The sequence below is a fragment of the Panthera leo genome, chromosome E1 (assembly GCF_018350215.1).
Source record: "Panthera leo isolate Ple1 chromosome E1, P.leo_Ple1_pat1.1, whole genome shotgun sequence".
NCBI lineage: Eukaryota > Metazoa > Chordata > Mammalia > Carnivora > Felidae > Panthera > Panthera leo.
Window position 1 is genome coordinate 30,860,341 of NC_056692.1, and position 21,735 is coordinate 30,882,075.

General features: G+C 45.7%; 1 protein-coding gene across 3 annotated transcripts in view; it reads right to left on the reverse strand.

Annotated features, from left to right (window-relative positions):
- Positions 1–21,253, reverse strand: part of HLF (HLF transcription factor, PAR bZIP family member) — a 53,890-nt gene extending 32,637 nt beyond the window's left edge. The window contains exons 1-2 of one of the 3 annotated variants that reach the window (XM_042915367.1): positions 20,763–21,253; positions 18,266–18,601 (exon numbers count right to left, since the gene is read on the reverse strand). In XM_042915367.1, coding sequence (XP_042771301.1) covers positions 18,266–18,601; positions 20,763–20,877 — 451 coding nt within the window. In that variant the 5' untranslated portion in view covers positions 20,878–21,253. The remainder of the gene's footprint in view (positions 1–18,265; positions 18,602–20,762) is intronic. The other 2 variants (XM_042915368.1, XM_042915369.1) reach the window with 2 other exon arrangements.
- Between the last annotated feature and the right edge of the window lie 482 nt (positions 21,254–21,735).

The following is a 21,735-nucleotide window of genomic DNA, read 5'->3' on the forward strand; positions in this document are numbered from 1 at the left end:
ACTGCCCTGCCACAATAATGCGTGAAGAAATGCACCGTGCATCACTCCAGTTAATTATGAAATGAAATCACATTCCCTGAACACTTCCCCAAGCGAGGGCACAAGGTGGAAGCCTTGAGGTGGTCTCTGGCTGGGTGGCAAATGGCAACCAGCCAGGGCTTACACATTGACCGTGGCCAATATGCCGCACGGATAATCCACACAAGCAATGGAGAACTGACACTTGATGCCGACTACAGATCATCTCAATCATGTGCTAGAGCTTTGGTCTGTCAAAAAAGAAAATGTGGCTAAAAATTACCTGTCTGGCTTATCAGGGGAAGGGGAACAAAGCTTCAAATAAACTTCTGAACTTCAACTATTTCTCAATACTTTCAGGAGACCTCTTTGAAACTGCAGGGCGACTTCCATCTCTCCAATAACCTTCTCTGACCTCGCCTGGAATGACTAATGTGATCGCAACGGTCTAACTCTGTGAAGTAGCACTCTTTCCACCCCCCCAAGGAGCGTGTGCATCTATTAGCCATGTGAGGACTTGGCATTATTTTGAAAGCTAATTACCAGCAGGTTTTTGAGACAGGTGGAATGGGTTTCTGTCACCTCCCTTCTGCAGAGTAAGCAAAGGCTTCCCCAGGTGACCAGCAAGAGGCTGCAGCTTGGTCCCTGAGGTTCTGGGCCTCTTTTACAAATGAGGGGCTTCCCATGGGTGGCCTGTCCTATGAAGCAGCAGCCTGATACATGCACCTTGCTGGAAAACGTTTCTTTAAATCTAGATTCATTGTTGCTTGGCTCCATGGTACTGACAGCAACAGTCCAAAGCAGAAAACACTAGAATCAGAATAAGGCTCAGCACTTGGGAAATCCCTATGAAATTTATGGGTTGGCATGACCGGAAAGGAAGAGTTTATTTTCAGTCATTTGTTACAAGAGGGGTCTGTTTCATAGAGAGAGGAGAAGTTAGCATTATTCCCATAAATCTTTGCTTTCAAATCATTTTGATCTTTCTTAAGGAGAGCTGAAAATTCCAGAACCAACTTTATTTTCAAGCCCAAGTCAGGCGCTAGGCAGCCATCTATAATAACTGAGTATGAGGGGATAGACCAAAAGAAGCATATCACCTCTCTTCTCGGAGTCCTCCTTTTGAAATTAAGATATTTGTTTTCCCGAAGGCAAAATGATCAACTTGGTCTCTGAGAGGAGTAAGATGGAGAGGAAACAGAGGTAGAGAAAGGGGGGTGGGGTATTACAAAGCAGTAAAGTACACCGGGTGGGGGAAGGGGATAAATAAAAATAGACCAGTGAGGGAAAACTGAATGGAAGAGGCCCATTTGTTTATTTTAGCAGTGTTTGCCATTCCAGGAGGCTAGCTGAAGTTCCTTCCTTCAGTGGTTGGCCCTGGACCAACATTTGAAAGTCTTAGATCTTTGGAAAGAAAGATTTGGACAACAAAGTTGTTTTATCTGGGAGGGTAACTAGTTTACTCAAGAGTTCCAGGACTTTGGTTTTGATGTTATTACCTTGGCCTAAGTTTCTCTGTCCCAGGCGGTCCTGGCTATGTTTACCGATTTAGCAAGGGAAACAAGAGATGGTGGGAGGGATGGGATGCCACTGAGACACAGCTTCCATGTTTGGTTGGATCGCCTTAATACCTGGGCACCCTGAAGATGGCAAAGATGGGGAAAAGTCAAATATTTTTTAAAGGTCCTATCTCTCTACACTCATAAGAGGGAAACAACACTTCTCTAACTTACTCCCCAAATAGACACTGCCGTGGATGTTCTGCCAAGGAGTGATGTGAAAGTGTGTTCCAAAGTGAAATGTAAGCTTGGCCCAGTGCCCAGCTCTTGACTGTATTTTGCACAGAGAGCTGCAGGCTGGTGTACCAAAGGAGCACATTTCTCTCCACGTGACTGCAAGAGCCAGGCAGCCCAAGCAGATTTCTTTGTGTTAATAAAATGTGATCTCTAGACGGTACACACCAACAGCCCTAGGGAAACGTGAGCCAGGGAGAAGGACCCAGGGAAACCCATGGGCCTGGCCAAAAAGGGACTGCAGTTGCCGGCAAACTCAGTTGTATCCAGGCAAGGCATTCCAGGCCTGGCGAATGCAAAATGAGAACAGAGTCAGAGAGGAAAAGCCAAGTCAGGTGCTCAGGTGAATGCTGCTTAAAAAATAAATGTAATCCATGGAATCCCATCAAACATAATCCTTTACAAATATTTATGCTTTCTTGGTAGGCCTTCACGGACACTTTCTCAAGATTTGGAGTATACTTGGGACTCTTGGCACCTCCCCCCAAAACTGAGATTACCCCAAATACGGCAGTTTGACTCCTAGGTTAAATTGTGTATATTCGGATCTGGTGTAAGGTGTGGCAAACACACATACTTCTACTCCCTCACCCCCCAGGGGCCCAGCAAATGCAGTCAACTATCCATGAACCCAGGCAACCATGGGGAGGGACTCATAAGTAACTACAACAATCACCATGGGAAGGCCTGAACCATGAATAGCTTGCTTTTGTGGACAACTCCTGCCTCATGGCCCCTGTGGCCTTGGCCTCCTCTGACCTCAAGAGGGATGCATTGCTCAGTGCCTTAGGCCTGTCAATCTACATCTTTGGGCAGGAGGTACACAGGCTGAGGAAGAAAAGGGGGTATTAGCCACCCCTGCTCATTGGGCATCCTTTCAACACAGTAGATCACTTAATCTCCAGAATTTTCCAATTCACTATGCCCTTTGGCCAATTTCATCTTCCCAATTTGGAGAGTGTGTTGAGGCTGGAGGTACCAGGGGCAGAGTACCCTGAACCTCTCAGCGATTATTCTGGGGATTGCAGGACTTTACAGGCCAATGGGTTCCTCTGGCTGAAGTGAGTAAAAGGTCCTAGAAGACATTGCTCCTTCGATCCCCTCCCCTGCAGCAGCCCAGCCCCCAGGCTCCTTGACCATGGGCAGGCAATCAGCCATAACCAGCTAATTTTGGAGCAGCTGAGTTGATGAGCACCTCCCAAGCCCAGGTGAGCCTTCACCTTGGTTAATCTGCAAACCAGTTAATCGGCCTCAGGATAATTGAAAGTTAATCGTATGCAGAACTCAAGTGCAGTCATTGGAAACAAGAGGAAACCACAGTAGCAGAGGAAGTCAGGTCCACTCTCGGCGAACTCTCTCACACCACTCTTTTCTATATTCTCCACAATGTTTAACCTCACTTCACCTCACTGCCTCACACACTCTTGCACCCACCCCTTGTCACACAGTGACCTTGATCCCAGGGAACACATAGTAAGTTCTCAATAAAATGCGACTGTTATTAGTCCACTGGTGCAGGGCATGGATCTAAAACTGGGAGAGGCTGGCTGGTTGTGGGAAGCATAATGGGGCAGGGGGCTGCAAGAAGCATTATGGGTTCAAACATCAGCAGGAAAGCAGATCAACAGCACCAAAACATAAAGTTCATTCTAAAACTGGTGAGAAATAAACGTGGAATATTGGTTCCATTAGCACAGGTAACGGAAGGTCATCCCAAGCCTAAGCAGACTGGTAAATTCTCCAATGCCTTCTTAAAGAAGATGGGGCCACTTCTGTTTTAAACGTCAGGAATCGCAGTGTGGAGCACTGGGGGGCCCAGCCTCCTGGCCATTCCAAGGTCCAGGTTTCCAGGGAATCCGCAGCCGTGACCGCTGGCCACAGCCTGCCAGGCTCGGTGGTTTGTGGCAGCCTTCACTGAAGCAGTGAGCACCCACCCAAGTCCGCCTTCCACTGGAGTATCTACTGGAACCTGATGGGGACTGTTGGAATTACAACTTCAGTCCATGTTGCAATTCCTGTCCTGTGACCATGGTGCAGAATCAATAGTCTTCCCTTCTTCTATTCTATCAAACTAACCAGAATAAGCCTCCTGCAGAGAACGAAATAGTAGTGCCAGGGGCTTGGAATAACACTCTTCCAGGACACCAGAAAGAGCACTGGCCCGAGTCCCTGATCCTCTGCCCAGTGGAGGGACCAGTACTAAAGGATCTTCCCAACTTGCTCTGTCAGGACAGCAAATACCTGGCACAAATACTGTCCCACCTAAGCCTATGGCAGACATCCCTAATTCATCACAGAACTCTTTCCGCTGAGCTCAGACCAAGCTTCAGTCTTTGATGATGACATTCAAGGCACCTACCAACCCACAGCAGCCAGCTGGGAGGTGAAACCTACTGACATGGATTTGGGAGGGGGGTCCCTACAAATCTGAGTCCAGACATGCAGAGGAGCAAGCCAAAAGCAGAGATGGCTACTGCCCTTCTAGAGACATTGCCATCAAAAGAGCTAGCTGTGGCCTTTGGAGTTTTTTTTTTTTTGTTTTTGTTTTTGGTTTTTTTGCTCTTTTTAAAAAATTATTTTGTCTGGCTAATAAAACACTGCTAGAAAAAAAAAAAAATCCAAATCTTGGAGCGATAATTCCAGCCAGATAATTTGCCTCCAGGGTTACTCAGATATGTTGAATACCAAAGAGAAGCCAGTGGTTCCCATTCAGAATGAAGACCATTTTTTTTTTTTTAATTTTTTTTCAACGTTTTTTATTTATTTTTGGGACAGAGAGAGACAGAGCATGAACGGGGGAGGGGCAGAGAGAGAGGGAGACACAGAATCGGAAACAGGCTCCAGGCTCCGAGCCATCAGCCCAGAGCCTGACGCGGGGCTCGAACTCACGGACCGCGAGATCGTGACCTGGCTGAAGTCGGACGCTTAACCAACTGCGCCACCCAGGCGCCCCAAATGAAGACCATTTTTAAGGAAGAAACTAGCTTGAGTGCTGTTGAGTTTTTTCCCCAAAGGTGTCAAATGTCTTTTGCTTTTCAGCTTTAGTTTTTAAACTCCATCACTCTTTACGAGTGGCAGAATGTCAGATTCTTAATCCATCTACTTGCTTGGGAGCAGCACCATCAACCCAAGAGGCTTTGCATTCTTTTCCACCAAAGTGTGAATGTTAGTCTTCCAGCTTATGGAGTCTTAGAGCAGAGTCATCAAGCTAAAAATAGCACCCATGTTTTACAGGTAAGAAAACTGAGGCCTTGAGAACTTCAGTGACCAGGGACATACAACCCAATCCTGATAAACTAGCCCTAGAGCCTCAACTTGGTAGACTCCAAATTCAGTGCTCTGTGTAAATGACCTACCTTCAAATTGTTGCCACATGTTTTCTCCTCTTGCCACCTAAAACCCAATGGAAATAAGAATGCTAACCCAATTTACACTTTAATTTGAATTTAGTTTGGTCAATTTTCTAATTGGTTAACTTATGTTATATTTATGACATACTTGTAAATAAGAAGGGCACAGATTATTCTCATCTTACAGATGAAGAAGTAAAACCCAGAGAGGTTGACCACTTGCTTAAGACACTTAATAGCAGAGCTGGGACTATAAATAAGTAAATCTTCTCGTGTACCTAGAGAAGCACCTGAGGCTTTGCAAAGACTCAGTCCAACAACACAGAAATCTGGGACTGAGAGTCCAGAGACTGAACTACAATCTTTATATTTATTTAAAGATTACTTTTAGGAAGTAATCTTTAAATACCAGATTCTCACTCTGAATTAAAATTTACTGAGTGCTAACAATCCCAGGTCCATTCACTGACTAGACCATTTAATGTAATTTAACCCTCATGATAATCCTGTAATTGGCTGCCATGTTCCAGGTGAGGAAATGGGGGGGGGGGGCTCATAATTTAAGTGACTTACCCAAGGTATCATGGCTTCTCAGGAGACCTCCGACTCTAAATCCAATTTAATTTAGTGCCTAAAGGGTCTAACCACGACGTGCTTATGCTATTAGACTGTGTTTCTTTGAATATCTTTATCAAAGCTTGTTATTTCTGCCTTGAAAATGATTTCATCCTGATCTCCATGGTTTTTGGCCACCGAGACATGCCCAAATTTATTTTTAAGCTGCCTGTAATCAGAGTGGAAGGGCTGATGAAGAAAAGAGAAGACACACTTTGGCGACGTCGCCACAATATTCAATCCTCTTGGGAGACACTAAATTCCAGGAACCGACATCATTTCTAATATGAGTTGATTTCCTACAACCTCTTGCATTAAGTGCTTAGCGCCATCCCGGCTGTAACACATAATGGGTACTGCTATGATTTCATATGCATTTAGCTGATTTAAACTTAGGAGCATTGTGCCCACTCTTTTATGAAAGCTCAGAGATACTTCATTAGATGTAAAAATATGCTCAGGGAGTCTTAGCTGGAATCAAGAGGGGGAAATCTGGCTTAGTTTGATGTACTTTGTTAATCTTAAGACAGGACTGTTGTACCTTGAGAAGCTTTATCCTGCCACACCCGTATGTACAGTACACAATGTACTATATCAAGACCCATGCCAAGAGCTCCACATCTCTAATCGGGCTGAAAAACAAAGTAATATCAGGTTAATCCCAATTCTTAAATTAATCAACATCACATTGTCTCCTTTGTGTAAAAACTACTTTCATACTTTTCTCCATTTTCTCAATTTCCTCATGTTCCCTTTCTCTTTCAACAGAAGGGTCCATTTTTCCTATCTGGGGACCTCCCTGGTAAAGGTAAAGTGAAACACACTTTACCATCTTGTAGGGGGAGTTAAGAAGAAAGTATCTAAGAGATTTACACTGGGGGGAATGGCAGGCCAGGAAGAGGGCTACCTTTGGAGACCCATAATCCTGCCTCTCCCTACCCCGAAGCCCATCACCCACAACTAGGGGGACTGGTAATTCTTCACTACATGGCCCAAAGGTGTCACCAAAGAAAAAAAAAGAAGAAACCCAACTCACAATACTTACAGCATGTTGGAAAGGCTTAAGAGCCCCAAAAGACATGTATGTAAGTTCCACTTGTCCCTTTCTCCCCTCAAGCTCTTTTTTTTGGCACAGGGTCAGAGGATGGTGGGAGACAGAGATGAAACACACAGCCCTGGCTGGTGAAGCATACATCTCTTAGCAGAGCCACCCAAGAAAGCAGGTGGTTACACGGTTACAGGACCACAACAGGGGTTTCCAGGTGGATAGATCTTTCCACAGAAGTCAATACACAGGATGCTCAGCCACTCTGCTTCATCATTACCCTTTCTTCCCTACAATGACATGGGAGGTGGGGAGCCATTTCCAGGCCATCGCTGCTGTAGCACAAGAGTCACTCCTACTTGAGTGTCCGTAAGATGAAGATGGAGGCAGAGGAAAAGAAAGAGCAGAATACAGATCCAAGTGATGAAAGCTCCCACTCATATATTGAGCACCACTCAAGTGCTTTGCATTTTATCACCTCATTTACTCCTCCAGGGATCCTCTGGCACAGGTGTGATCTCCCCAACTTACAAAGGAAAATTCAAAGGCAGAAGAGTTACAGAGGCAAGATCTAAGCTCAGGCCAGAGGTTTAACCCCCACGTTATGCTGCCCTTTGATGTAGAAAGGGGAACATGAGAGGAAGTTGCTCCAATAGATGATTATTTCATTAGTCAGATGCAAGAAAAAAAACCATCCTTGGGGATTGGTCTAGGACATCCCCTCTGTTGGTAGGTAAATGAACAAAAATCCTCTTTTGGTCCCACATACTTCCTGTATATGGAAATTTAAGTTTATGAATATAAAAGAAAAGCATGGCAGAGCAAATGGGGGAGGGAGGCAGAGAGAGATAAACAGCAACAATTTGGTGGAACACGGATCCACACAGCCACAAATGTCCAAAGGACAGACACTCTCTTGCAGTTCACTAATATACACTGTGGTTACGAACATCAATTTATACACACACGGAGAAGATGTTTAAAGATTACTTTGAACTCAAATAAGTTAAACGTGCCTAAGATTATATTGGCATAATTAACCTACTGGGGGCTATCTTTTTTTTGAGAGGTGGGGGTGAGGGCAGAGGGAGAGAGAGAATATTAAGCAGGCTCCCCACCCAGCACAGAGCCTGATGCGGGGCTTGATCCCATGACCCTGTGATCATGACCTGAGCTGAAATCAACAGTCAGACACTCAACTGGGCCACTCAGGTGCCCCAATATCTTTCTTTATACAGAAGACAAAAAAGTAAATTTCTGTTTAATCAATTAAAGATCAAGTAATTATAAAATCTGAATCAATGCGATGTGACTATCAGGAAGGCTTAAGGGTAGAAAGAGAAACAGAATATAAGTAAATTCAAATTGTTTCTTCACACCTAGGTTTGGTAGTAGTGAAATTTCTTTCATCTTCAAACTTGTAAGGAATCCAGTAACTAAAAGCCGCTAAATGGTCTGTTCTGTTTGAGTAAATTTCACTTACAATGCTAAAAAATACTTATTTTTTGACACGGATGTATATACTATTTTAAAAATCATCCAGGTGGTTACTGGCCATTTGAAATAAACATACATTGGATTCTACAGGAAAAAAGACCCCCACCTCCCTTGGGAAAGTGTATTAATATAAAGAAATCAATTGGAAAAAAGAAAAAAAAAGAAAAGAAATCAATTGTAATGAAATAAGTTCTGTGAAATTCTTATTGTCAGTTCTAGAAATTTATCCTCAGAAAGTCTATCAAGGCTGCATTTCTCTATTTGTACACAGTATATCATCACTCTCTTCTCTTTAAATCTCTCAGTGGCCTTTGGTCTCTTAAAAACAGTATTATTTTGGCTGAATCTGAGATCCCCATCCTATTTTTAAACTTTTCTCTAGTAAAAGCCTCCATAATCTTCTTAGTGATACTAACTAATGAAGCCCAGCCCACAGAATAATGAATCCATTCTAAGGTGAACTAAGTCTCAAGGCAGATGGAGTTTAACTGTTTGCCACTCTCCATATCTTGGAGCATTGAGATCTCTGATCTGGGTAATCTGATTACTCCATATCTAGATGATCTTGTTCATCTGGTTTACAGCATGGATTCCCATTGGTCCCAGGGGGATCCTTCCCCAAACAAACCTTCCCTTTCCCCATTCAATTCAATTCAACAGGCATTTACTGTGCATGAATGGACAGCCTCGCTTCTTAACTCTTTCCATTAAGTGCAGAAGCACTTCTAGAGCACCAACGAGACTTTCCTTCTCTGTTCGGCTGTCCGGGCCTGGATTCCACAGCAAACACATCAAATCAGACGGTTAAACCCAGAGCTAATTAGAAAAGAAAGCATTGCTCTTCCCCACTCAAGGATTTTTCTGCCAAAGCACTTATTTTTGCTGATCCATTTATGCAATCCCACATTCTAAGAGAACATTTTGTCACAGATGATTTAGTGTTGTAGCTCCCTGGAGCATCTTTCTGTAGCATGCACTCATTGTTTTTAGGAATCTACGGTCTCCCAGGCAAGATTTGAGAGGGAAAGAGGTTTAATTAGCCACAAAGCCATCTCTCATTATAAGACCCCAAATTCCAAAGCATTCTTCCAAAAATCATTAATGAAAAAAAAAAAAATCCCAGATTAAACTACTAAAACCAAAACTTTTAGGAACCTTGAGGAACAGGGGAACTGTCTGATTTTTCAGGAAAGAAAGTGAGACTGGATTCTCATTATGAGCTGGATGGGTAGGGAGTTGAGACAGCAATGATATTTGTAAAAGTCAGAAGAGAAGGAAAACAAACATTTTAGGAATTTCCACCTTCAGTCACAGAGTATGTATCCACCAGAAGCCAATTTAACAGAAACAAGTACTGTATGGTTTTCCCCCAACAGACACTCAATTCTGCCAACAGTCCTGTAATTGTCTACTGTACATAGCTGGAGGTGGAATTGCACACATTGACTCTTCTTCTTTTTTTTTTTTTTTTTTTCAAGTGAACTGGTTTGGGTTAGGGCAACTCCTCCAGTTTTCTGCAATCTTGGCCTGATACCAGAATACCCTTCGGGGGTATTTGGGCGAGTCACTTCACACATGTGCCATTTGGTGTCCCCATCCCATCCCCCAAACCCTGTTCCTATAACACACACAAAGTCCCTTTACTCTAGCAGCATTCTCAGTAACACACACACACACACACACACACACACACACCTCATATCCACCGTACCTAAGCATGATGTGCAATTAATTCCGGTTTCAGGAAAGAAGGAAGCCACAAATACAAGGTCAGGACTCAAGAATGCAAAACTGTAATAATGATTCCTTTGTCTCTCAGGAGTAAAATTAATAAGTTGGCCAGAAACTTAGCTAAGTATTTTTAGCTTGATATTACTGCTGCAGGTAAACTTATAATCAAGTACTATTTGTATCACTGAGGCATCAATGTTTTCTTTCTTTTTCTCACATGCATATATACACACATAACAGCAACAACAATAAACAAAACACACTCAGAAATCAGTTCAATACACTTGTTTGCAAACCTAGTAAGCTTATAACAGAGGCATTTAAAAGTGATGAATGTTAATGGGTTGGGTTTATTAAAATCTATTTTTCTACTCCTGTGAGACCAGGCCTGCTTTTGGACTTTTAAATTCTGAACCATTCAAGTCCCTCAAACTATGTCCTTGCCAAAGACTGTTTCCCCCAGTCACTAAAACCATAAAGCCCAAAATGATGGGCTTTATAAGTGAAACCTAAACCCTTTGTTTTTGAATTACTTTCCCTAGATCATTAGAACATTGTGTTTAGAAAAGCTGTTTGATGTTCAAGGGAGAGTATTTATTTTCAAAATAATAATAATAAGGAAGTCCCGGTTTGCCAGAGGAAACTATTGTGAAGTATCTAAAAATGTTTCAAATCCAACCTTGAACCCAACTGGAAATGTCCACATGCCACTTCCCTCCTCGCAAACCTTCAATGGCTCCCCACTGCCTCCTGGATAAAGTTCAAGCTCCGCAGCCCAGCTGCCAGCCTGCCTGGCACCTGCCCCTCCAGACTCTTCTCCCCGACTCCTTCATATGAATTTCCCGTACCAGCCAAACTGGATCTACACCTTGTTCCCTAAACACCCCGCAGACGTTCCTGCCTCTACAACTCCGCGCACCGGCTGCCCACTCACCACTCCGGCTCTCCACACCTCTCATTCCCAGGCCCAACACAGGCTCCACGTCTTCCAAGAAGAGGTACCTCAGACGCTCCTGCCCCGGGCGCTGGCTGCTTCCTGTGAGGTCTGGCCCTTCACAGTGTCTGCCCTGCTCCCTTATTCATTTTTAAACACTTTACTCATTTTTCTGATTACTCTTCCATCTCCTCTTTTCAGCAGATATTGGGGGCCTCTCGGTCCCCATCATTTGGCACCAAGGACATGCTACGCTGTCCTGTCACTCACCCTTTTACCTAAAACCTCTATCTTCCCCACTAAAATTGCCATCTCTTTGAGGCCAGAAGCCAAGTGGTACCCTTGTCTGTCTTCCCCAGGGCACACCACAGACTGAAAGCTGATGCTATTTCTGGGAACCATCCACACTGCTCCTAAAAATGCCTCTGTTGCTCCCTAACCTTCAAATCAGAGAAAAGGGGAAAGTAACAGAGCTGACCTATGGTGCCACAGTGGACCCTTCATGCACATTAGCTTTAGAAAGCTCACATAAGCCCAAGAAAGATGCTACCCTACAGATGAGAAAATGAAGGCGCAGAAAGAGTAAGGATTTATCCAGTATGGGAGCATTTGGGGGAAAGAGGAAATATTACTCTGGAATGCTTATGCAAAGTATTGCCTGTGAGCAAGGGGATGAACTAGACCTCTCTCCTCCTCCCGCAACATAACGTGCCTTACAGCTTCTTTACCCCTGAGGTCATTATATTGTCTTCAAGTGTAATTACTTAATGCCTGTTATTAAAAATTCAATAGTAACATCAACTGATGGATTTTACTTGCAAATATGTCACTGAGAAGCCTTCTAATCAGGAACTTATTTGAACTGCATTTTGTTTGTTTCAGTTTTCACCTCGTGAGCAAGGAGGAATGCATACAGGTTACAGTTTAGCTACCCCCGGTTACCTAAAACTCAGAGGCTAAGTGGGGTAAGCAAGACTAGGCAGAAAAGCAGAGGAGAGATTCAAATGCCTTGACCAGAGGCCTTAATGGGCTAGGAAAGGAAGCGTATACAGACCTGCCTGGAGACAAACGCTAGGTCCTCCTCTGAGAAAGAAGATCAGATGGTAATGAGAATGCCACACACAGCAGCTGTTATTGAGCACTTACTGTGTGCAAAGCACTGTGCCGAGTACTCTACACGCACCGGCTCACAGGACCTTCCACGGTCCCATGAGGCCAATCCAGAGATTATTTCAAAGTTCCAGATGGGAAATCATTTCAGTGATCTGCCTGAGACCACAAGCAAGCAGGGCAGTCAAGATTTACACCCAGGTTTGTTTGTTTATTGGATCTCAAGCTCTAAAACTTTGCTATATTGCCGGTAGAGAGTGGTCCCAAACATTGGGCATTCTCACGGATGCTGTGAACAGTAAGCTGGTGAGCACCTAGGCCTTAAGGAAAATTAAGTTTATTCCAAAACAATGGTTTCATGGCTTCAGGTCAAGACATTTGCTGGGATAATATCAAATATAATACATGAACAATATTCTCAACCATTTCCATTACAGAATCCAATGTAGACCTTGTATCTTCCTGTCCCTCTCATGTTTTTTTCCCAATTTTTTTTTTTTTTAATCTTACTACTTCCCCTGCTACTTTCCCTCTTCCCTCCATTTTCACTGCTGAGACATTAAAAAAAAAAAAAAAAAAAGGCTCTTGGGTAAGAGTAATTAAATTAGTCCGGTTGCAGAAGAGGGTTCCAGAGAAACCTAATAAATCACCGCTGTCTTTTCATCCTCTGGCTTTCTACATCACGATGTTATCAATGCTTTTCTCTTCCCACCTTCCCCACCCCTCTCTTTCTCCCCTACCTAGTTCTGTCTTCATATTGCTATTTTTCTAGTCTGGTAGGCACAGTGCTCAACTCAGAAGACTGTGCCAAGACCCTTGGCAGGAGCTGGCCTACAGGAATCCGCGCGCCAGGGCGGTGCAGAGAAGACAGGGCTGCTGGGCAGGCAGGCAGGAGAGAGGGCCGAGTCTGGGGTCTGGCTACAATGCTGGACCGAGCTGGCTTCCTGCATATGAACTGCCCTACAGAGCTCAGCTTTCTCCTGCCAGGGTCGGGATTACAATTTCTTGCTGGCACTTGCCATAGTTTGCCTAGGAGGAGAAGCAAGGATTGGGGTGGGGGATGGAAGCAAGCCAGCACACCACCCAGGGTTGGGCAAGCTCGACGGGGCACAGCCACGTGCCTGAAGCACACGGTCACGCAGGCAGGTGGCCAGGGTTGTCAGGGTTCACACGAGAGCTGGGGCGGGGGGCGGGGGGGCCTTGGGCACGGAGTGAGTGGCTGTTTCCATACTGGCAGACCAGGAGCTGCTAACCCAGAAGCGATGCTGCTGGGTTAACACCAGGAAGTCACTTGTCCTAACCCAGAATGAAGGAGAAAAGTCAAGCAGGCTACACAGAATAAGGATTAGGCATGCTGGAGAAAAAAAAAAAAAATGCATGTCCTATTTTTGCAGAGAGAAGGGGACTGGATGAAACAAATCCCTAAACGGAGAACAGGGGTTGGGAATCCAGTTGAGTTCTCTCCCCGCTCCCATGCCACTGACATCAGAACAACAGCTCCAGGCACTGAGTATTCATGTGCCATACACGGTGTCAAACTCTGTCAGGCGTTACCTCATTTAACCGCAAAAACCCCAAGGGAGGGGTTTATCATCTCCATTCCAAAGACACATAAACTGAGGCTTAAAGAGGTAGGGAAATTAACACTATGTTGCATAGCAGGGCCAGTGTGGGTCCAGGACGTGAACCCAAGCCCCCCGAGGTCCAGGGCTTATGCTCTGAACCGCCACCCAGCTTTCCATACCTATCTGAAAATACCTCTTGCCAGGAGACTAGAACACTATCCTGGGAATGTCACAACAGGTCAAACCCAGCAAAATAGGGCAAGTCTGTCCTCTATAGGGTGTGGGGGGGAAGATAAACTCTAACAAGAAACAGAAAAAAAAATCTGCCTGCCTCCAAAGAAAGCTGGACTCTCTCCCCTTGATGATGTCCTTGATCCCAATGAATGTAAAACACTTCCAAGATACTTGAGGCACAGTGCACAGCAACGATCAATCACGATGCTCCCAACCTACAGACCTACCAGTGTGCTGGGTGGGAAAACACAGAACCACATGCCCTCATGGGGAGGGAGAAACTGAAGCTTCTTCTCATGATGTTGAGAAAAGCAAGAGAATCCTGTTGCCTGGGCAGGACCTCCCATAATCCCAGAACCACCAGCACAGAACTCCCCTCTGTCATTACCCAGATCCCAGGGCCAGCAGGTTCCTTCTGTGCCAAATCCTTAGCACAAAGGAAGGTCAGCAGAAACAGAACACAAATTCCATCTTGCAAAGGTATGATGGGTTCTCCCCCATCTCCCCACTCTGCTTATACCACCCGCTTACGCCTTCCTCTTCCTACACACCACCACATAGAAAGATTTTCACTTCACTCTGTCAGCCTTCATCATGACCCGGTCTCTGTGCCCAGAACTAGAAAGACAGCCTTCTTAATTCTCAGCCGAATATGGGTCTAACAGTGGTAGGACACCCCCAAGCTATTCAAAGAAAAACCACCAGAGGAAACGATTTCAAATCTGGCTTTACAAGCATGTGATTTAAAAATAACTCTGCCTTTGTCTGCTACAGATGACTTTCCCTAAAGGGACTGCTGTCCTTAAAGCAATCGCTCAATTCTCCGGGCAAACAGATTCTTATTTTTCCAGTACCCAGGACATACCTCCAGGAGAACACTCCTGGGTACTATCTCTGATAGCATCTGAAAGGCAAACAGCAAAGCCGTCAGGATGACTCCTGCCATCTCGGCTGACCTGGGACCAGACCATCTGGGATGCTGCCCTTCAGATGACAGAGGAGACCGTGCAGGTGGCTACAGCATCCAGCAACCAGCACTCTGCCTTCATCAAGATGTCAACCAGAAGGCTTGGCCATCACCCCATAGCCACAGGAGGCTTCGACAGATTCCTGAGTTACTTCAGGGAAACTGGATTTCTTTGGATATTTGATTTATCCTTTGATCAGACAGTAGACAGAGGAACAAGGACGAGTGCACAAAGCAGGAAAGGGGGTCAGGGGGCAGTCATGGTGAACAGTAAGAGAATTCACAAGAACGCTCACCTTGCCGTTCCAAGACACTTGGGGTAGACCTAGAAATGCAGTAGTTGTCAGCTCATGGCTTAATTTCCTTTCAACCAGACAGGTGGCCCTAATGACACAATGCTACTGAGCATAACTCAAAGATGCATGCTAAGCAAATACAGAAAGCAAATGTTCAATAAAATTGTTTTGTAATTACCTCCTGATTCGCTGGATGTCATAGCTTTATCAACTAACAGCGTAGAACTATGCTTTATTAACATGATATTTCTTCTTGGCAACCTAATGCCTCCTGACCTTCTCAAAAGTTTTGCCAGTAAGTGTTACAGGAGGCAAAAAGCATCCGGGTGTATGTGACAGGATGTTGAGTTGTGCCCAGGATAACTACACCAATTTGCTGCCCCAATTGAAAGTTCTCAACAGGGGTGTCCCAGGGGACATGTAGCAGTGACTGGGAGTGGGGGGTGGTGTGTGACTGGCATCTAAGGGACGGGAACCAAGGATGCTGTGGAACATGCAACAACGCACAGGACACTGGCCCATGGCAAAGACTTACCTGAAGCCTCAGCAGTGCCAAGGTTGGGAAATCTTGGTCTAGACTGAAATAATATAATTCCCAGAATGCTCAAGGCTACACCTGTGCTCTTGCCTTCTGAGGACTCCCTTTCCTCAAGATCCACTTGGCATGTCTACTCTGGTCTCTACTGTGATTACATGGAAAAACCAAGAACCGTCTTCCTTTTCAGTTTTGTTGGTGACATACCATCCATCAAGTCCACATCCCTTAGATTTTTATTTTGCACATAATCTTTATAATGACCAACCCTGTACAAGTTGTTACAGCAGAGTGTCATTGTCTCTATACTTGGTATTTGAAGAAGACCTTTAGCTTTTTTCCCTTATTGTTAGGAGTATCACTGAGTTTCCAATTCAAAAAAGAAGATTATTTTGAAGTATGTTTCTGTTACCAAAAAAAAAAAAAAGAAAAAACCCAAAAAACAAAACCAAAACAAAACAATAACAACAACAAAAACACATTTAAATGAAGAACTTATTTCTAGATTCCAGTTCCCCCTTGGATCCTGGTACCTTTCCCCTGTCACCTGACAAAATGATTTCTGTGGAAACTCAGAAGCCCTTTGTTGTGGATTACAAATCTGATTGGGGCATCCCAAGTTTTTGAGTCACTGATTAATTACCGATTCTTACAAGCTCTGACAAATGACTTCTAAGAAAGCCTCCAAACTTCAAACCTTAATTCTTGATTGTCAGTAGGAACCAAGATTTGGGGACCCACTGTTCACGTGCCTTTTCGGAAAAAATACAATACTTCTAACATGGCACACATCTTGTATTTGGCAGGGGATGGAGAAATACTTGTCAATTGAGTATAAGTGTTAAGGCTGCAACACACCAATCCAATAACTATCGGCCAAAATCTCTTGTTATTTCTCTCCAGAAGGGAGGAGGGTTATCAACTGTTCCTAAGTATCTTAAGGAAGTATTTCAGAAGACAGGGTTGAAATCAATGATAAAAATTGACACAGATAATAACAGTGACAACTATTAGTAATTATTTGACTATTTATGTATATTATATATAATTTTCACACTAACCCAATCAAATAAAAATTATATCCTTCAAAGGGAAGGGAAACTGAAGCCCTGAGAGGTAATATCACTTTCTAAAGCTACAAAGTAGTTAAATCTCATTCTACAGAGTAGAGTGACTGAGATACAGGGCGCCTTCTCACTGGGGCTCCAGCCCCTTCTCCCTGGTTTAAATGTTATTTCACTCACTATCTGTTCCTGGAAAGAAACAAAACCATGGCATTGTCCATTCCAGGAAACTAGGGCTTGGGGTCACATCAAGGGTGTGTTCCCAAGCTTCTGCAAGCTCCTGGAGTGGTCAGAAGTTAAGACTTAATTCCATTCTAGCCAGTGGCTTTGAGTTATCATTCAAAGTAGGTTTCAGAGCAGGGGGCCAGCACAGAAAGATGTTAAATCCAATACTAATATTTCAAGGCAGGGGTGTTTTCTTCCTCCTTTGCATCATTTCCTTCCATTTTAATCTTGCTCTGCATGTGACATAAATTCTATGCGAGGTGAAGACACAGAGTTCAGGAATGATCTCAAGCACAAATCCCCCATTGTCCTGCTTTCTGTCTTCCCCTGCAGCAAAGGCCTTCAGCTCAGTGACCTTCCTGACAATTTATCTGGCTGAATCTTTGTTCCTGGTTACCTGTGCACGTGAAATGGTCTTTCTTCCTGTTCATTTTGCACTACAGAGTACTAACAGCATAGAGCCAGGGCTGAGCCACCTCAAACCGTGTCTCTGTCTGAGCACCGAGCCATGGGTTTTGAAGTACTGGACATTTTGGGTGATGTTTCTGTGTAATATTTCAACACCATTTACAGCTGACCTTGTGGGCTTTGATAGACATGGGTTCAGTATGACAAACAGGTGAAAATGAAAAAAAAAAATCCATAAGAACAATCTGGTTTACAGAAATAATAGAGTTCTGGCCCTGAGAAAGGCTAAGCCACACTTACAGTGAGAGGTGCTTGTAGACTCAATTTCTCAATGAGAACACAAGAGGAAAAGGATGAAAAAGTGATCGGCCCCCCACCCCTAACTCACATTTTTTTTCCCTTCAGACGAGACAGAAATGAACACAGGTGAACCACAGCCTTAGAGAGAGCCTACCCGCATCATTCATCAAGGTCCTATATCATGTATTGGGAAAGAGGGGAATGGGAAGGAGAGGAGATAGAGAGGTGCCTACATATCCAAACCATTAACTGTAGGCTGGTGTTTCTTAAACTGAAGCCCGTGGATCAACTGCAACAGAATTGCCCAGGTTCAAAGCACATATTCCTATGCCCTCATCCCAGATCTGAAAAATCAGGATTTCCAGGGGGGAGGTCCATAGAATCTGCATTTAGCCGACTCTCCCGGAGATACAGATGCTCACTGATGTGGGACAATCATGGCTGTGGGTGAAATACAAGATTCCTCTTTCAGAGCCAGCCAAAGTCTCCCTGATCGTGAAGATATTTCTGCCATCCCCATCCCGCCCCTCCCCTGCACCCTCTTCCCCATCTGAAGGGAGAATCTTTTTAGAATTTACCTGGTCTGATGGGGCTCTGCATACAGTTTGGGGACGGGATGCCAGGGTGAAGGGGTGCAGAAGCCCGACTGCTGAGGTCCATGACGGAGGGGGCGGCAGAGGAAGCCGGCTGCAGCCCAGGAGGGTGAGGGCTGTGGTCATGCTGAGACGGGCTGGGGGGAATGCCATTTTCCGACAAAAACTCCTCCAGGTCCATGTATTCCAACTGGAAAGTATCTCCGTCATAGGGAAGGGTTTTGTCCCATAAGGTGGGTCCCAAGAACGCCGACTGGGGGACCGTCGGGCTATTACTCTCATCATCCAGCTTCTTTTCCTTGTCTTTATCTTTACTAAATGCTGCAGAAATGAGGGAAAGTTGGACTTAACAAAGGGAAAAAAAAAAAACCGTGGCTTTTTTTTTTTTAATCACTCCTCCTGGCCTCTGCTACAAAACACCACCTTCAAACCGTTCTCACAAACCCAGGGGATCTTCTTGGGCTGCTGGCTTTTGTGGATCTAGAGTTAAAAGTTCAGACAGGACATGGATCTCTGCCTGTTTTTCAACATCTTCCTATTTACTTTGGAAAGAAAGCACTAGTCCTTGGGACAGGGTTACAGACTGATCTAGAATATAAACAAAGGAACACAGTTTTCAGTACATTATTGGAGGGGACAAATAATTCAGATCTACAGTGGCAAAGTAACACCTGCAGTTACATACAATGGCTGTGATTTTTAACAAAACAGCCAATAACCAGGCATGGTTTCTCTTCCAGGAAATTCATTACAGTAACAATATGAGGTCATTCAGACTTAGCCAGTGAGCTAGGGATTCTAATTTTGGTAAAGCAGGGACTCTCCACCCTCCTCTGAAACCATGCATTGAGCACATACTATATACCTGCTTCCTTCCATAAATTATGTCCAAAAATCTCACAATAAATCTGCAAATCGCTATTGTCCCCATTTATAATGAAGAAATAGAGGCTCTGAGACTTGAAGGAACTTGACCAATGCCTCACATTGGCAGAGGAGAAAACAGAACTTCCGGAACCCACATAGGTTTGCTTTTAAAGCTGCTGGGGCACCTTGCATTTTACAAAAGGAGGTTTTTGTTTTTGTTTTTTAAGTGTTTTCTTCCTCCTCTTCCCTAAAGGCTTAAATACGATCCAATTCACAAAAATTATACATGTATGCAATCTGTCAAAAGAACAGCTATTGGAAAGCTCGTTACATACCTATAAGGGAGGTATGCAGCTATGTCCTACCTGTAAGAACCGCTCACCCCAGGACGTCTTTAAACAGTGCTCTGGATTTTGCCCATTCTAGTACTCAGGCGCGGGTGGAATCTGGGATCAGGGAATCTGGCTTCTGAGTTTCTTCCTCAGAGAAACACAGCCTCCGCTGCCATCCATTCTAATCCTCTAGTCTCATCTCCTGAGAATCTGACTTAAAACACCCACAGATGCAAAAGACTGCAGGCAGCACCTTCCTCCCAAGTGCTACTCCTTAAAGGAGAGTTAAGAGGGAAGCTGCTTTGCAGACGGCGAACCAAACCCCTCAACTCTTGCAATGCAACAGGTTGCCCCCTGCTAGGAGAGAAGATGCGAGTACTCCCAAGCTCTTTGTAACCAAATGATCTTTCAAGACTTTTACACTAGAAGCCGCACCATTTGCATTTGCAACTGTGATATCGAAGGCATGAAACCGCATCAGCCCAACTGACAAATCCCTTGGCGGCACCAGCTCAGTTCCGCGCCGCCTCTCCCGACCCCTCCTCTCCCGCTCCAGCCAAGGTTGCCTGGGGAGGTTTGGGACTTACCAAGAAAGGGCTCAAGCCAGAGGAGGCTCCTGCGCGATTACACGTGAGCCTGCTCCGTTCTCCCCTCCCACCAGGAAAAGTGCACAGGGAAAGTGTCAGAGCTGGAGGCGTGCACAGCTTCCCGCCCGGAGACCACTCCCCCTCCCCCGCCAGCCCCAGCCCCCACCCCCCTTTTTGAATTACCCTTCGCTAGGAAAACACGCGTCTCAGCTCACGCCTCGCAAGTTCCTGATGCTAACTAACACACAAACAGTAGCAAGATCCCAATACCCGAGGTACGATGCGAGACCACCTACCCCCCCCCCCGGAATAAAACGAGTCCCCCTGTTTTCTCCTCCCCAGACTGGGCAGCTCTGCCCTTACGCGGGCGGTTTCACTCTGCGTGCGGGTGACCCTCAATCTAGGGAACACTGACCTGTCAAGTTATGACTCCCACCTGCGCCGCGGGACCGGGACCCGGCGAGCCTGGGTCTGTCCCAGCGCTATATTAAACGTTCCTCAGTGAGGGGATCCCCCTTTTGGGGGAACAGGGAGGGTGATGGGTGGGCTCCTCAAATTTCATCAAAGCAGGGATAGGGTGCCAGGGGACAGGGAGGGAGGGTATGGATGCTCCAGCAGGGTTGCCCAGCCAAGGAAGGGGACCCCAGGGAGCGTCGTTTCTTCCCAGAGCGGGGCAGCCAGGAAGGCAGCGCTCACCGTCTTCGTGGTGAAGGGGGAGCTTCAGCGGGTTCTCCAACAAGGACCTGAGCACGCCGTAGGGAGGCGGAATAAAGGTGGGATTCAGGGGGAGCGGTCGGGACATTTTCTCCATCGCGATGCACTCAAATGTTTTTCTTTAAAAAGAAAAAAACCCAACCGCCCCCCAAAATGTTGCTGAGCTTTTTCCTCCGTCCTTTGCCAAAAGTACTCGCTTTCAAGGCGGTGGAGACAAGAAAAAAATTACTTATATCTTTATAAATACATCTGCATAAGAAAATAAAAACAAAAAACTTTCGGGTTCCCAGTGCAGACGGTCCCCGGAGAGCGCGCCAAGTGCCCGCAGGCTCCTGGGCGACGTGCAGGATGCTCTCACCTGCCTTGAACCCCTCGTCCTGCAAAATATTCAAAATTGCGAAAAAGAAAGAAAAAATATGCAGATAGCTGCAGAAGGGCGGAAGGCACCGCGCCGGCCCGGCCCCCACGCGCCAGCACCCGAGGCTGGACGCCGTCCCACCCCACCCCCCACCCCGCGCCGGCGGCCGCTGCTCCCCCGCGCTCCGCGGCCCCGCAGCGCCGGGCTCAGCGCATCCGGCGGCCCATGTGCCGCGGCCCTGACAAGAGTGACGTCAGGGTCCGCACCGCGCGCCGATAGGCGTGCAGGGGCGGGGCCACGCGCGGCCCCGCCCGCCCGCCCCGCCCGCCCCGCCCGCCCCGGCGCCACGTGTTTAGCGTCGTCGCGCGCGCGGATTTTCCAAGGCCATGCAGCGCTGAGCTGCAGTAAAGAGACAGGTGCCAGATCCCTGGATCACCCACCTGGGCTAAGAACCCAACTTTTTCAGGTTAGGAAGAGAAATGAGGAATTTCTTTCAGTAGTTTTCAACCTGAGAACAACGTGGAAAGTTAAACACACACACATACACACACACACACACACACACACACACACACACACACACACTCACACACACAC